This window comes from Chaetodon auriga, chromosome 18, assembly GCF_051107435.1.
Source record: "Chaetodon auriga isolate fChaAug3 chromosome 18, fChaAug3.hap1, whole genome shotgun sequence".
Taxonomy (NCBI): domain Eukaryota; kingdom Metazoa; phylum Chordata; class Actinopteri; order Chaetodontiformes; family Chaetodontidae; genus Chaetodon; species Chaetodon auriga.
In genome coordinates, this window is record NC_135091.1 from 1832303 (window position 1) to 1849079 (window position 16777).

General features: G+C 48.2%; 1 protein-coding gene across 1 annotated transcript; it reads left to right on the forward strand.

Annotated features, from left to right (window-relative positions):
- The first annotated feature begins 21 nt into the window (after positions 1-21).
- On the forward strand, positions 22-16157 carry cad (carbamoyl-phosphate synthetase 2, aspartate transcarbamylase, and dihydroorotase). Its single transcript, XM_076756415.1, has 44 exons — positions 22-426; positions 1428-1567; positions 1684-1813; positions 1898-2040; positions 2153-2294; positions 2904-3075; positions 4074-4259; positions 4340-4449; positions 4604-4746; positions 4885-5016; positions 5138-5371; positions 5472-5693; positions 5894-6082; positions 6168-6292; positions 6428-6561; positions 6651-6763; positions 7018-7182; positions 7277-7362; positions 7495-7741; positions 7990-8088; positions 8193-8417; positions 8543-8725; positions 8812-9030; positions 9110-9277; positions 9381-9563; positions 9856-9960; positions 10131-10376; positions 10456-10537; positions 10825-10991; positions 11156-11320; positions 11410-11541; positions 11673-11874; positions 11958-12148; positions 12283-12423; positions 12602-12691; positions 12779-12920; positions 13016-13227; positions 13336-13410; positions 13582-13794; positions 14093-14218; positions 14294-14449; positions 14535-14636; positions 14980-15074; positions 15348-16157. The coding sequence occupies exons 1-44, from the start codon at positions 336-338 to the stop codon at positions 15445-15447; spliced, it is 6723 nt and encodes a 2240-aa protein (XP_076612530.1). The 5' UTR covers positions 22-335; the 3' UTR covers positions 15448-16157.
- The last annotated feature ends 620 nt before the right edge of the window (positions 16158-16777 follow it).

Here is a 16777-nt window from a genome sequence, read left to right on the forward strand (position 1 = left end):
TGCCGGCCCATGCGACGGGCCGACTTCCACACTGCTGGCGGCGCGTGTGGAACACTTTGCACTGATCGTCCCGCCCGACTAACCGCAAAATAATACATCTAAACCCGCGTTTTTGTCTCATTTTTCCCTAATCTCCTCCGGATTCACCGAGACACTGCCAGAGATCTGCTCGGAGGTCAAATCTGGTGTCCATCGGTAGTTTTGACGGAGTCTCATTTGCATCCCCTGCCTCCTCGCGCGGCGTGAGCTTCACGTGGAGACCGGGGCTCATCACTACCGCGAATCATCCATCAGTTTTCCGGTTACAGTGGGCAGCGTTAACTGTTTGAGTGAAAATGACAAAGATGGCAACCTTGATTCTAGAGGACGGGACTACGTTCAAAGGCCTCCTTTTTGGTGCTAATGTGTCAGTGTCGGGAGAAGTTGGTAAGTCCTTTGAAGTACAGGCTAATTACTAACGTTAACTTCAATTTGTCACACCGACAAATTTAGCTAGCTCATACAAAATTATCCTGCATCAAGAGCTAACTTTAGCTTAGACCTATGTTTCCTGTGTATTTTGGGCTTTTGGACATTTGATGTCGCTTGTCCTGATTTACCACGTTGGTCAGGGATCAGAGTTGTAAAGCGCCAAACCGAGTTCCCCTTTTCCCCATAGGAACATATCGCCAAACTCCATTCAAAAATCTGTCAATTTAATGTTGGCTTATTTACCGTTGTCATTTGGCATGCGCGTACACATGACATTACTCCTCCACTTCTCAATGCCGCTTAATTTTACTCTCTTTTCAACTCTGGCTGCTCCTTAACTATCTCCGGTATGTTTGGCAGGTGAATGCGTAGATAAGAAGGTATGTGGAAGAGCTAAGGTTACTCTTTAAAAAATGGTCTGTGTTGTTGTTAATACACGCAGCTCAACGTATAGCAGGTGTGCCGAATTAAAGTTCTGGTCATACTGATTTTATGAACGGCCGCACTTTGCTCTAACATCCGTGCCCGTGTGCCCACGAGCAAGGCAGCACCAAAAGTGATGAAATTTTCTGCGCAGTTTGGCCGGACAAACTGCACACAGCAGAGTCCCTCCAGTGTGGATGCTGTAATCCTGGCCCAGTTTTCTAACAGAAAGGGCAGTAAAGTCTTACTAGTATCGGGCTTTAAAAATGACCGCAAAGGTGAATCCCAAATTTCCCCTATGGGGGATTAATAAAGCGTTATCCTGTTTTATCTTATCTTGAATGAACACTTGTCTGCCCATCTAAACATATGCAGCCAATTACGGCTTTTACTTCAGTTTATATCAAGCAAATGATTTAGGTTTTATTGCGGCACATGAACACTGCCTGAATTTTGCTGTCAGTGACTTATATGTACAGTTTGTATTAAAGGCATGGCTGGACCGTGTACTGATGAATATTTTGTGTGTTCAGTGTTTCAGACTGGCATGGTGGGCTACCCCGAGGCTCTGACTGACCCGTCCTACCGCTGCCAGCTGCTGACCCTCACTTACCCTCTAATCGGCAACTATGGTGTGCCGAAGGATGAGGAGGGGGAGTTTGGACTGAGCAAGGTGGGCAGAGTACTCTGTGGCATCGTTGATGGCCTTTAACACTCCCCAAAGAGCTGCAGAGGTCTTGAATTAAGGAATTCAAGGAAGTGAACTTGTGTTTTTGTTGTCCTCCTCAGTGGTTTGAGTCATCAAAGATTCACGCTGCAGCTCTGATTATTGGCGAGCTGTCTGAGAGTCCCAGTCACTGGAGTTCAGTCAAATCACTGGACCAGTGGCTCAAAGAGGAAGGTGTTCCTGGATTACAAGGTCAGAAAAACTAAATCAGATGCTTGCAAGAAATTAGACCTCCACTGCAAGTTTTAACACATCTATTATCTCCATGAACTCCAGGCATTGACACCCGCCGTCTGACCAAAAAGATCAGAGAAAAGGGCACCATGCTGGGGAAGCTGGTTGTGGACGGGACCCCTGAAGACAGTATTCCCTTTGATAACCCGGACCAGAGGAACCTGGTTCAGGAGGTCTCCATGAAGGTAACCCCACAGAGGCTGAGGCTGGAAACCCTGAGTCCGGTAGCTGGCGACGTATTTGTTTAATGTGTGTATTTGTTAAATTTCTGGTCATTTCTCCTTTGATTGTCTCCAGGAGCCCAGAGTGTTCAACCCCAGCGGTGGTTTACGGATCACAGTGGTGGACTGTGGCATCAAATACAACCAGATCCGCTGCCTGGCTCAGAGAGGAGCCTGTGTTACGGTGGTACCCTGGGACCACCCGCTGGACAGCGCAGGTCTGTCACTCATTTCTGCTACCAGACATTCAGCAGCAAATCGGTTGACTGGGACATCAAACTCAGTTGAGGTTAAGGTGGTTTGCAACATGTCATTATGGCAAGTTTCCTTCATGCAGAACGTAACTAAAACATGGGACTGTGTGTTTCAAGGAAACTGCCACATGAGGTTACGCTGATTCAGCCGGAAAAACTTTGTAGACAGATTCATAAACAGTTTTTAGCATGGCTGCTAAGGTTAGCATTGCTAATTTGCCATCATCTGTCTGACGTCTGCTCTCTGACCCTTCACCTACTGATAGGGGACACTCGCTCATGCACATCGTTTGGTACCACCTTGTGGCCACAGATGTATTTTGCAGTTGCCATTGCACTACACACACAAACTCACACACACACACACACACACCAAAAAGAAAAAAAAAAAAAAAATCATGGGTCTGAACCCATACGGGTCCTGGGACCTCCAGCTCAGAACCCCTACCAGTGAACCATCTGTTGTTTTCTCATCAATGTTCAGTGAAGTGACTTCTGGGAGGAGACTCAGAGATGGATCCAGCTGTAAAGTTTGAGTGTAACTTGATTACTTCTGTTTTCTTGTCTGTGTAGATTTCGATGGTTTGTTCCTCAGTAACGGCCCCGGGGACCCTCAACTCTGTCAGGCCACCATCGACAGCCTGAGGAAGGTGGTCTGCGTGGAACATCCCAAGCCGGTTTTCGGTATTTGCCTCGGCCACCAGCTGCTGTCTTTAGTCATCGAATCGAAGACCTTCAAGATGAAGTCAGTACCTCAGACTGAACTCTCACATTTAGTGAAAACAGAATTTAAATCCAAAGGTTCAAAAGTTTAGGAAATTGACTTTTATTTTCTGCCATTTTGAGTATTCTGCTGGAGCACGACAGACAGAAATGTGTCCTCATTGACCTCAGCCAGGTCTTCAAAACCCTCCACGCTCAGACATTGGTGCACACACACTTTCCTTTGGAGCGCTGTGATGTGAACTGCAGTTTTTCGCTGTTCTCAGCAGTCTTCGCTCTCCTGCACGAGCGGCCGAGCGTCGGCCCGGTCGCCCTTGTTATGAAAAAGACTGAACAAACAAGCCGGCACGCAAGACGAGTCGCTCTGCTGAGCTGCACAGCCACATCTGTGGGGTTAGAGGGGCTTTCTTTCCCCTGAGACTCCTCTGACGGGAGCTCTATCAGGCTCGGCGTGAAGGTCACAGCGGCCAGCCGATGTTTCTGTTTCCCTGCTAGAATGTCGACACACATGAGATTAGAGTGAAATTGAAATCACAGATAGTTCACAGGGAAGAAACCGCAGGTATTTTTCTCTACCTGGAAGTCCAAATCTAAGTGTAGCTGGATTATATTAACAAGTGAATTTATTAATGAAAGGGTTTTGAGGACTTTCGTGTCCTGGAAACAGCTTGTTTCAACTGTTTGCTGCTTTAAGTCAGTGCACTGAAATGTTTTAACAGTATTTTCAGAGAAATGTTCCATTTTCTCATCGCTGATACGATAAAAATGCATTTCTGTTGACAAAACTCCTTAAGCTTTAGGTTGCATTGAAAGCATTTTAAACTGGAAACACCTCAAATAACCAGTATGAGGGTCTTTTTCTTGAGGGCTGATATTTTGCTCTGTCCAGAAGTTTCACTGTAGATAATTCGGATTGGAAATATCATGTTGTTTTAGTCATCACAGTGCATTTTTGGTTTTCTGCTTATGCCGAAAAAGACACTGAATAATGGGGTGTCTCCAATAAATCTTGTCTCTCAGGTACGGTAACCGTGGCCACAACCAGCCGTGCATCCACAAGGGGACAGATCGCTGCTTCATCACCAGTCAAAACCACGGGTTCGCCGTCGACCCCGACACCCTGCCCAAAGACTGGGACGTCCTCTTTACCAACGCCAATGATCACACCAACGAGGGCATCGTACACAACACCAAACCCCTGTTCAGGTAAGGGATGAAACTCCGAAGTCCAGTTGGCTCGTATGTGAATGAACAATGTGGTTAAAAGTGCTGTGGTGTGTGTCCAGTGTCCAGTTCCACCCAGAGCACATGGCCGGTCCCACAGACCTGGTCGGCCTGTTTGACGTCTTCCTGGACACCGTGAAGGACCACAAGGAGGGCAACGCCACCAGATCTGGTACTAATGTCAATGTTTTTAACGTTTATTCTCTCGTTTCACCTCCAGATGTTTTAATAGCATCATTCTGAATCCGTACTGTTGAAATATGCCTTGATTGCTTTGGGACTTCCTTGCAAAGTTTGCATGATACTTTTTTGCTTTGCCCCCCCAGTGAAGCAGCGTCTAATGGACCACCTCACCTACACGGGTTCCCCGAAACCTGAAGAGGTGGTCAGACCCAGGAAGGTCCTCATCCTGGGCTCCGGGGGACTGTCCATCGGACAGGCTGGGGAGTTCGACTACTCCGGCTCGCAGGTCAGTCAGGAGCACCTACCTGATGAGAGTAATGAAGATATTCTGGTGTAAAATTGAGTTATTTTAGGAGAACACAGCTGATCACAAGATTGGACCTGTTTCTTCTTCCAGCTGATGTCATTGTCTTTTGTTTTTCAGGCTATTAAGGCTCTCAAAGAAGAGAATATCCAGACTGTGCTGATCAACCCCAACATCGCCACAGTCCAGACCTCCAAGGGCCTGGCTGACAAAGTCTACTTCCTGCCCATCACTCCGGAGTATGTCACTCAGGTGCGGATGAATTGTCTTGACTCTCGGGGTTTGAATGTGTTTCAGACTTGTGTGTCAAAGCTTTTATCAGCTCAAATCTCTCAGTAAAAGCTGCTCATCTCCCCACTTTTTTCACTCTCAGGTGATTAAGAACGAACGTCCGGACGGCGTGCTGCTCACCTTCGGTGGTCAGACGGCTCTGAACTGCGGCGTGGAGCTGACCAAGATGGGCATCCTGGAGAAGTATAAAGTTAAGGTTCTGGGAACGCCGGTGGCCTCCATTGAGATGACTGAAGACCGCAAGATCTTTGTGGAGAAGATGGAGGAGATCAACGAACATGTCGCGCCCAGTGAAGCGGCGCTGTCTGTGGAGCAGGTGAGGGGACATGTTGATTTATGAAGAGCAGCCCAGCTTCATCACCTCCATTCCCTCAAAGCAGCCTTCACCTTTCTGAACGTGTCTGTTTAACTTCTAGGCGGTGGCAGCTGCAGAACGTCTCGGCTACCCTGTTCTGGTCCGATCAGCATTCGCCCTCGGCGGTCTGGGATCGGGCTTTGCCAACAACAAAGAGGAGCTAACCTCCCTGGTGACTTCAGCCTTCGCCCACACCTCCCAGGTCCTGGTGGACAAGTCCCTGAAAGGCTGGAAGGAGATCGAGTACGAGGTGGTCCGTGATGCCTACGACAACTGTGTTACTGTGAGTAAAGAGGAGTTTGGATGGAGGCTTTTCACACTTAATGCTCAGTGATCCTCGTTTTTTGGATCGATCGAAGTGACAAACAGGACCTGATGATTGAAAGACAACAGAAGGTTTTGTCTGTTCGGTGTCTTTTGTAGCATCAGCATCATTATCGTATTGACAGTATGTGTGAGACTTGATTCCTTCTTCTTGTTCAGGTGTGTAATATGGAGAACATTGACCCTCTGGGCATCCATACCGGAGAATCCATCGTGGTGGCGCCCAGTCAGACGCTTAACGACCGCGAGTACAACATGCTGAGGAACACGGCCATCAAAGTCATCAGGCACCTCGGCATTGTGGGAGAGTGCAACATCCAGTACGCTCTGAACCCCGAGTCTGAACAGGTATGAGCGGAATATTCCAGAAGCCCAGGAAAATGTTCTCCGTCTCCAGATTCTGCTGTGACCTGCGTCTGTTGGTGCTTTTCAGTACTACATCATCGAGGTGAACGCCCGTCTGTCGAGGAGTTCGGCCCTGGCCAGTAAGGCCACAGGTTATCCTCTGGCCTACGTAGCCGCTAAACTTGGGCTGGGGATCCCGCTGCCACGGCTCGTGTACGTCTCTCACTTGACAGATGATTTGGAAATCAGCCAGTAAAAACAGATTGTCGCTGATTTCATTGACATGCCTCATCACGTCTTACAGTCCTGCGATTCACTAATAAAAGTCCTTGAATGTATTTTCTGCAGGAACTCTGTGACCAACTCGACAACAGCCAACTTTGAGCCCAGTCTGGACTACTGTGTGGTGAAGGTGCCTCGCTGGGATCTCAGCAAGTTCCTCAGGGTTTCCACCAAGATAGGCAGCTCCATGAAGAGCGTCGGTAAGAGGCAGCGACTGAACTGCATTTTACTGTCACACCTTCAACAACGAGACCAATAAGAAGCTCTTCACCTGTGCTTTGCTCCACAGGTGAGGTGATGGCTATTGGCCGCAGCTTTGAGGAGGCCTTCCAGAAAGCTCTGAGGATGGTGGATGAGAACTGTGTTGGCTTCGACCACACCATCAAGCCTGTCTCTGAAAAGGTATTTTTTTGTTTTTACTGTGTTATAAGTCACTTTTAAATGTTGAAACCTGTAATTCTTACGTCCTTGAACCTGTTTTGAGTCATTCAGGGTCCATTATTTACATGATATCAGATCACATGTTCAGCCGTCATCAGTGTGTCGTACCTGTAGGTTGGGAACTGTGTGTGAGGAGGTCCTGCTGAGAAAACACTGGTTCATTTGCATTAAGGAGAAATGCATTAATTCAGATTTTTTCCCCCTCTGCCCATCAGGAGTTGCAGACGCCTACAGATAAGCGCATCTTTGTTTTGGCGGCGGCGTTCCGAGCCGGCTACACGGTGGACCAGCTGTACGAGCTCACCAAGATCGACCGCTGGTTCCTGCACAAGATGAAGAACATCGCCGACCATGAGCAGCTGCTGGAGACGTACAGCCAGGTGAGATGGATGAAGACGTACCTGACTGGGAAAAGCAGCAGCAGCTGTCTTCTCTTGACTCTTCATGTTTCTTGTTTGCGTTGTTCTCCACCAGGATGGCAGCGCCATGCCTGCAGAGGTGATGCGAAAGGCCAAGCAGCTCGGCTTCTCCGACAAGCAGATAGCGTTAGCTGTGCAGAGGTGAGTGGGAAAGACGACAAGAGCCGAGGACACTGTGAAGACGATGTCTTTGTACTGCTAACCTATCATCTGTCTTCATTCACGTCAAAGCGATGGATGTCTGAAGTGTTTTTGTTTTTTTTTCTGCTACAGCACAGAGCTGGCAGTGAGGAAGCTGCGTCATGATTGGTCCATCCTCCCCGTGGTGAAGCAGATCGACACAGTGGCAGCCGAATGGCCCGCCCACACGAACTACCTGTACTTGACCTATCACGGGACAGAGAATGACCTGCACTTCAACGACCAGCACGTCATGGTGATCGGCTCCGGGGTTTACCGCATCGGCAGCAGCGTGGAATTTGATTGGTGCGCGGTCGGCTGCATCACGGAGCTCAGGAAGGTGAGTCCCACGTGATGAAGTTAACCACTGAAATGACAGAACAAGATATCTATTAATCATTTTCATTCTGAATTATGTAATTAAAGGAAGGATCTCTGAGATTGAAATAAAATGCTGATTGGATGTGCTACCAGTTATTTGATCTTTAAATGACAAACATAGTTGTTTGATCTTTCTATAGAGTCCATCTGCTGACATGTCTTCCTAATGCATAAATTAATATTTATTCATGTTATCATGTGTTGCAGATGGGCTATAAGACCATCATGGTGAACTACAACCCAGAGACGGTCAGCACAGACTATGACATGTGTGACCGTCTCTACTTTGATGAGATCTCCTTTGAGGTAAGATTGTCCCACTGATTAATAACAGCGTCAACAAAAAGCCCATGATGAGCTCTGTTCTAAAGACGGGTTTGAGGTTAGTAACTGTGCTGGACGTCTCTCAGGTGGTGATGGATATCTACGAGAGGGAGAACCCAGAGGGAGTGATCCTCTCTATGGGTGGCCAGCTGCCCAACAACATCGCCATGTCGCTGCACCGTCAGCTGTGCCGCATTTTGGGAACGTCGCCCGAGTTCATCGACTGTGCCGAGAACAGGTTCAAGTTCTCCCGGATGCTGGACACCATCGGGATCAGCCAGCCGCAGTGGAAGGAGCTCTCTGACACTGAGGTACAGCCGACAAAGACACTGTCTTTCTAATGGAGTTTATGGTTTTTGTATTTTTGAGTCTTTTTCTGCGTTTGAATTCAGGAAGTCTTTACATCTGTTTCCTGTTTCTTCCCACCTCTGTCCAGTCTGCCGTGAAGTTCTGTGAGACGGTGGGTTATCCCTGCCTGGTTCGTCCTTCCTATGTTCTCAGCGGGGCGGCCATGAACGTCGCCTACAGTGACCGCGACCTGGAGAAATACCTCACCAACGCCGTGGCTGTGTCCAAGGAGCACCCGGTTGTCATCTCCAAATTCATACAGGAGGCCAAGGTGAGAAAAGGAGTGACAGAATCACTTAAAGACTGTAATTTCATGAGAATTTGTTGTACTTAATGATCTGTGTGTTTACTTTCCAGGAAATAGACGTGGACGCCGTAGCCTGTGACGGGGTCGTGATGGCCATCGCGATCTCCGAGCACGTGGAGAACGCCGGCGTTCACTCCGGCGATGCCACGCTGGTGACGCCGCCTCAAGATCTCAATCAGAAGACGATGGAGAGGATCAAGATGATCGTCCACGCCATCGGCCAGGAGCTGCAGGTCACCGGACCGTTCAACCTGCAGCTGATTGCCAAGGTGGGGGTCGATCTGGAGGCTGTGCCGGGCTGAAGTGGATCAGAGGCTGGACCATCTAACGCTGTGCTTTTTCTGCCAGGATGACCAACTGAAGGTGATCGAGTGCAACGTCCGAGTCTCCCGCTCCTTCCCCTTCATATCCAAGACTCTCGGTGTGGACCTCGTTGCCCTCGCAACTCAGGCCATCATGGGGGAGGACGTGGAGCCCGTGGGCCTGATGAGAGGAAAAGGGATTGTGGGAGTCAAGGTAAGCAAAGTCAACTGAACTCATAAGTCTGTACTGCAGCCTCTGTTACCCATCAGTCATCATGTCGCCTCCCTGCCTGTCGTGTCGTCCTCACGTCCTCCAGGTTCCTCAGTTCTCCTTCTCTCGGCTGGCCGGCGCCGACGTGGTGCTCGGGGTGGAGATGACCAGCACCGGTGAAGTGGCCTGTTTTGGGGAGAACAGATACGAAGCTTACCTCAAAGCCATGCTGTCCACAGGCTTCAAGATCCCCAGAAAGAACATCCTGCTGTCCATCGGCAGCTACAAGGTACCTGCAGGACATGATGACGTCAGCATTAATGAAGTCTGTTCCTGGTAGTTTAAGGTTTCATACGTAACTGTTTACATTTGTTACTAGAGGATAAATCAGACTTTTCAGAAAGCAGTTAAGTGATTATTTCTCTTTATTGTGATAATTTAAAAAAGTGAAGAGACCGTGTTCTTAAGGTGGAACGAACATAATGAAGGGAGGCCAATTGAAACATTTCTGGTGCTGATCACTCCTGAACTATTGTCGGCTGATTGTGTTAATCAGATCTTATTGATCACTGTGTTTACAGAACAAGAGTGAGCTGCTGCCCACCGTGCAGGCTCTGGAGTCTCTGGGTTACGACCTGTACGCCAGCCTGGGGACTGCAGACTTCTACACCGAGCATGGAGTCAAGGTAACTGAAAAAGACTTTCTTTTATTTCATCACACCAGCAGCCTCAAGCAGAGAAGTATGTTCATACGTCAGATGATCAATCAGGTACATAAAGATAAATGACTGACGAGCGTCAGAAATATCGCCGCCGCCGTCGAAAACGTCGTCTCGTTTTCCGCTTCCTGTGTCAGGTGACCGCGGTGGACTGGCCATTTGAGGAGGACGACAGCGAGTGTCCCACCAAAGAGAAGCAGCGCAGCATCATGAACTACTTGGAGGAAAACCACTTCGATCTGGTCATCAACCTCTCCATGAGGAACAGCGGCGGTCGCCGGCTGTCCTCCTTCGTCACCAAAGGCTACAGGACGAGACGCATGGCGGTCGACTACTCCGTCCCGCTCATCATCGACATCAAGTGCACCAAGCTCTTCGTCCAGGTTTTAGACTTTTCATCTCACTGATGGGAAAGATTTTAGTTTTTCACCGAACATAAATAATCTGAACGGATGTTTTCAGGCTCTGCGTCAGATCGGCAGGACTCCACCGGTGAAGACTCACATCGACAGCATGACGTCCCAGACTCTGGTCCGTCTGCCGGGTGAGTCACTGCCTGACGTGTCTGTCCATTCTGACTGATGGTGGACGCTTTGCAACCTTTCAAATAAAGACTTTTTCTCTCCATCATTCTAACACAAATGCACAGGACTGGACAGACGCTTAGCTTCATGCTAAGAGTTTCTTTCCCCACAGACATTTTGAGTATCTACTGTCTGTTTTGCGTGTCATATTCTACGTCCACAGATGTTTAAGTAACAGTTTAATCCCACATATGATCCAAACCAGGACGAGACCTCGTGTGGTCAAATCTTTGTGATTGATTCTCAGGTCTGATCGATGTTCATGTTCACCTGCGGGAGCCTGGAGCCACACATAAGGAGGACTTCTCCTCCGGTACGGCAGCTGCTCTGGCAGGAGGTGTGACCATGGTGTGTGCGATGCCCAACACGTCCCCCGCCATCACCGACCACAGCACTCTGGCCCTGGTGCAGAAGGTAAGGTCCCGTTTGTCCGGGCCTGTGAGCAGGAGGGCGGAACGGATGACTTTAACTGGTGACACAGTTTCTAACAGCTGTTTGCTTGTCGTTCTTCAAATGTTCAATCACTGTTAACTGAAGTCAAATGAAGTAAATAAATCTGTGTTACGTCGTATCGTCAGCTGGCCAAAGCGGGCTGCCGGTGTGACTACGCCCTGTATGTGGGCGCTGCTTCAGACAACGCCGCCGTCCTGCCGTCCATCGCCGGCCAGGCTGTCGGCCTGAAGATGTACCTGAACGACACGTACTCCACCCTGAAGATGGACAACGTGTCTCTGTGGATGGAGGTGGGCTGAGTCACGGTGTATTTTCACACTCTTTACTCCTCCAGCCTGCAAACTGAAAGCTGAACTCTGTCTGTCGGTTCTGTACGAAGCACTTTGAGAAGTGGCCCAAGCAGATGCCCATCGTCGCTCACGCCGAGAAGCAGACGGTGGCGGCCATCCTCATGGTGGCGCAGCTCTACCAGCGGCCGGTCCACATCTGCCACGTGGCCAAGAAGGAGGAGGTAAAACACGGCTTCTTCTTTCATCTTACACTTTTTTATGCATGTTATAGAAAATGCAGAGATGTGAAGCGAGATCAGGTTTTCGTTTTCGCTTCTCAGTATCATTAAACTTCTGACTTCCTCTTTTTCAGATCCACATCATCCGGGCGGCGAAGCAGAAGGGCATCCAGGTCACGTGCGAGGTGGCGCCTCATCACCTCTTCCTGTGCGAGGACAACGTGGCGGAGATCGGCGGTGGGCGAGCACAGGTCCGACCCATGCTGGGAACGCGAGAGGACATGGAGGCTCTGTGGGAGAACCTGGACATCATTGACTGCTTCGCCACAGACCACGGTCAGCAGCCGCACAGAAACCGTCCCGTTTTTCTTCTGTTGGTCGAAGTGTTTCACCTCTGAAATGTTCTGTCTTGTCTTTAGCTCCTCACTCTGTGGAGGAGAAGAACGGCGACCATCCTCCTCCAGGTTACCCCGGCCTGGAAACGATGCTGCCGCTGCTGCTGACCGCCGTCAGCGATGGACTTCTTACTCTGGATGATATCGTCAGGCGTCTTTATGACAACCCACGCAGGATCTTCAACCTGCCCGTCCAGGAGAACACTTACGTGGAGGTAAACACAAACAGGAGCGTGATTTTTACACGCTGACGGATACTCGTCTATTTATTACACGACAGTCTAGATTGCTGTGCTGCATTTTATGCTAAAACCACGTCTCTGTCTGTGTGTCTGTCTGTGTCTTTCAGGTGGACCTGGAGCAGGAGTGGGTCATTCCTCAGGCCATGCAGTTCACCAAGTCAAAGTGGACGCCTTTCCAGGGTATGAAGGTGAAGGGAAAAGTCCGCCGGGTGGTTCTGCGTGGAGAGGTGGCCTACATCGACGGCCAGGTCAGTGCTGTTAAACTCCAGCTTTATGAGTCACAATGAATATTCATCACTGGGATGGAGTTTTTACTTCATTTATTGTGTCGTTCACTTCCTGTCCCTGCTTTCCAGTTCCAACTAATACTCCCACACGCAGACACATTCGATGTTTTAAAGCTTCGTTTCTTGGTCTCTCTCTCAGGTGTTGGTGCCTCCAGGTTATGGTGAAGATGTGAAGACCTGGCCCACTGCTTCGATCCTTCCTCCTGAGCCTGTTAAAGAAAGTCCCAGGGTATTCAAAGTGGACCGAACACTGACACAAAACGTGGATGTTGTTTGTGTTCACTGTGTGATTGATTGTGTTTTTCCTCTGGTTCAGACTCCGGAGCACCCGCGTCCGACTCCTCCACGAGAAGGCTTGATCCGAACCCGAGCACCCAGCCCGCGACGATCGGCGGGAGAAAGCCGCTACCTGCTGCCACCTCGCATCCACCGCTCCTCTGATCCCGGACTACCACCAGGTACTACAAATCCCATAATGCAGTGGGAGAGATAGATGCAGTATCGTGAGGAAACAAAGCATAATTTGTGCATTGTGTCACTTTGCTCTTTGCAGAGATGGTTGCACTCCCTCCAGCCGCCGCCGCCACCGCCACTGCCGCCGGTGATGGTTACAGCCACCCCCCTCCTCTGTCCAGGCTGCTGTCCCCTCAGTCTGGATCAGGACTCACACCTGCTGGACCGGCGTCCCACTTCCAGACCTCGCCTCTGCTGCACCCGCTGGTGGGCCAGCACATCCTGTCTGTCAGGCAGTTCAGCAAAGAGCAGGTACATCACTCACACTGGACGAGCCGCTGCCTTGTGTTAGCAGCCGAAACACCGTCCGGACCTCATTTTGATGCTCATCATTTTGGGTTTTTTCGTGGTTTGTTTCAGATCTCACACCTTTTTAACGTCGCCCACACTTTGCGGTTGATGGTTCAGAAGGAGCGAAGCTTAGACATCCTGAAGGTACGTCCTGGACGCTGACGTCTCCACCTGGTTACCAGAGTATTTACTGCACGTTAAACACCTGTCTGGTTTTAGGGACACAAACCACCTCAGTTTAAATATCTCCTGTCTGAAAGCAGTTTAGAACTTGTCTTTGTCGAGCCTGCTCAGAATCTCTTTTTTGCCATCCAGGGTAAAGTGATGGCGTCCATGTTCTACGAGGTCAGCACTCGCACCAGTAGCTCCTTCGCGGCGGCCATGCAGCGTCTGGGCGGCTCAGTCGTGAACTTCAGCGAATCCACCTCCTCGACACAAAAAGGAGAATCTCTGGTCGACTCGGTCCAGACCATGAGCTGCTACACCGACGTCCTGGTGCTGCGACACCCGACACCTGGAGCTGTAGAGGTGGGTCTCCAGAGCCCCTCTGTGGAGGTGTTTCTAAAGTAAAAGGGCCTGATAACGCTGCAGTGCTCGTACTGGCTTCTAGTTGAATTTGTTAAACTCTTTGGCGCCCCCTAGTGGTGTTATCAAAACGGACACATGGTGCCGACCCGGTGGCTTTAATATGAATATAAATATACTCTCAAGTTACAGTAATTTGAACCGATACTGTGTGTAATGTTACACATCGCCTCAGTGAAACTCTTGTGTTTAGAGTATTTTTGACGTGTTTGTCTTCTGTGTCTCCCTCGGTGGTGTTCAGAGTGCTTCACGTCATTGTCGTAAGCCTGTGATCAATGCTGGAGACGGCGTGGGGGAGCATCCAACCCAGGCGCTGCTGGACGTCTTCACCATCAGAGAGGAGCTGGGGACGGTCAACGGCATGACGGTGGGGGACGAAACGAGCTGTCCTTCATTTACTTTAGATTTCTTCCATCTCACGTTTTCGTATGTTTCCTGTCAGGTAACCATGGTTGGGGATCTGAAACACGGCCGTACGGTTCATTCCCTCGCCAAACTGCTGACCCAGTACCGCATCACGCTGCGCTACGTGGCTCCCAAGAACCTCCACATGCCGGCAGAGATCATCAGCTACGTGGCCTCGAAGGGCATCAAACAGGTTCAGTCGTGCGACAGATGCAGACAAACCTGAATAACAGGAAACGCTATTTTCTCAGACTAAATCAGGTTGTTTTTGCTTGCAGGAGGAGTTTGACAGTATCGAGGAAGCGCTGCCTGAGACCGACGTCCTCTACATGACGAGGATCCAGAAGGAGAGGTTCGCGTCCGAGGACGAGTACAAAGCTGTGAGTGAACTCTGTTTGATCGCATCCACTGCTTTCACTCCCACATATGAATGAAATCCTTGAATTAATTAATAATTAGGGAATTTAATGCTCAACAAAAACATAATTATACAATAAGATGCTCAAATAGATAAATATCTAATTGAATGCCTGTAAATAAATCGATCACAAATCATGAAACTTTAAACAGAAACGTTAAATGTATGTATATATATATTGACACATTTGTGTCTTGCTTTGTTCATTCTTATATTAAAATTATTTTCTTACTGTGACGTTTTTTTCTGAATATAGAAGCAGAAACTTGCGTATGTAACCATGAATCTGTTTTTTTCTCTCTCAGTGTTTTGGCCAGTTCATCCTCACCCCTCACATCATGACCGTCGCCAAAAAGAAGATGGTGGTGATGCATCCTCTGCCCCGAGTCAATGAAATCAGGTAAGATCCCGTCAGCACCATCAGACGCAGAATCAGCTGAAACTTCGTGGCCTCTCACCGTCTCAGATGTGTCCTATGAGCACCTGAATGCACCAAAAAAGATAAAGTTTGTCTGACTGTCTTTACAGAATAACGACGCACATGTTTTTGAGATGGTGCTACGTGACCAGAGAGAACAGACTCTGTGCAGCACTGCAGTCATGTGCATCATACATGAGCTGAAACTTACCCTCTGTTTCACTTTCTCTTGTTTCCTTTGTATTCTTCTCTCAGTGTGGAGGTGGACACCGACCCGAGGGCGGCGTATTTCCGTCAGGCAGAGAACGGCATGTACATCCGAATGGCCCTGCTGGCCACCGTAGTGGGCAGATAGATCATGTGCTGCCTGTTTGTAGCACAGACTGTCAAACCTTCAGAGTAATAAGTGTTAGCAGCCAGCGTTTTCTTTCCTCCTCCTAGTTTATAAAATATGCTGCTTTTCTTCAGTTTGACAGACTTGTGACTTGTGTAATTACCAGGTTTCATTCCATAAACTGAATTGTTTTTTGTCTTAAACGCACATTTTCCATAAAACTGCTTCTTAACTAAATAATAATGTAGATTTAGGTGTTTGGACCAATGAGATTTTGTTTTTGCTGGACTGTGATGGCGAACAGTAGTTCAGTAAAAACAGGGAGGTGGGCATTAGAGGTTTGTGATATTAATGAAATAAGCGTCACTCTGTGGCTGCACGGCTGTTTGCTCATCTACTCAAGAGTCGGTGAATTTAAAGGGACCAGTGAGGATACGAAATGGGACAAAGGTTAAGGTTATTAGGTGATCTGTTCTGACCAACAATGGTTTCACTTACATTTAGACCAGCTGTCTCCTGTAACACTGTTTAAACATGTGACGCTAACAGATCGCTGCTTTCATGGTCTTTGATGGTTTTGGGCTAATTGCTGAAACTGTCTGTGATTTCTTACACTATAGCAGTTTAGGAGCAAACTTTCTTTTTTATGCAGATGGGATTAATGTCATTTCAGTGTTGGTGAATGACTTTGTATTATAACGAGAAATAAATAATAATAAAAAAAGTTTTGCAGCTGATTTTGTCGTTATTCTACACGAAGCAACACCACATGAGAAATGTGACGTCCCCTTCTTGTGTCCAGACTGGACGTCCAGGTTGTTCAGGTGTCATGCAGTAATAGTGTAACACTTGAGTCATAATGAACATGAATACGTCTCATGTTAATTCAAATTGTAAAAATACTTGTTCAAAAGACAAAAAAAGGTCATAACCATCCACATCCACCAGCTGCATCTTTTTAGGGACAGATTTTATGGTTACAAGTGCTGCTGTCTACTCACTGCTATTCTGGATGTCAGAGTTTAATCTGACAAGTATTTAAAAAGAAAACAGAAAACTGGAAAGTGCTCATGTGACAGCAAATTAAATAAATGAACAAAAATAAAAAGTGGGGGAAAATGGCATCACTGTCTCCACAAAGCTGTTGATTATCGGACCGTTTGTATTTACCTAAAATAAAATCTCATCATACTGAACAAAACAGTGTTTTTAACAAAATTTGAAAATAATTTGATGAAATGATAAAATCTAATTTGATATTTATGATTAGGAACAGAAGAGAAGCAGTGAAAGCACGTGATGGTTTAAAAAGAAAAGTGGGGTTACACTAAATGCTGCGTTCAGTAACTGC

Coding starts and splice junctions, on each gene's coding strand:
- cad (XM_076756415.1), top strand. CDS start 336: ATGACAAAGATGGCAACCTTGATTCTAGAGGACGGGACTACGTTCAAA. Junction 6,293..6,427: donor ATCCCGCTGCCACGGCTCGT/GTACGTCTCTCA, acceptor TATTTTCTGCAG/GAACTCTGTGACCAACTCGA. Junction 12,424..12,601: donor TGGCCTACATCGACGGCCAG/GTCAGTGCTGTT, acceptor TCTCTCTCTCAG/GTGTTGGTGCCTCCAGGTTA.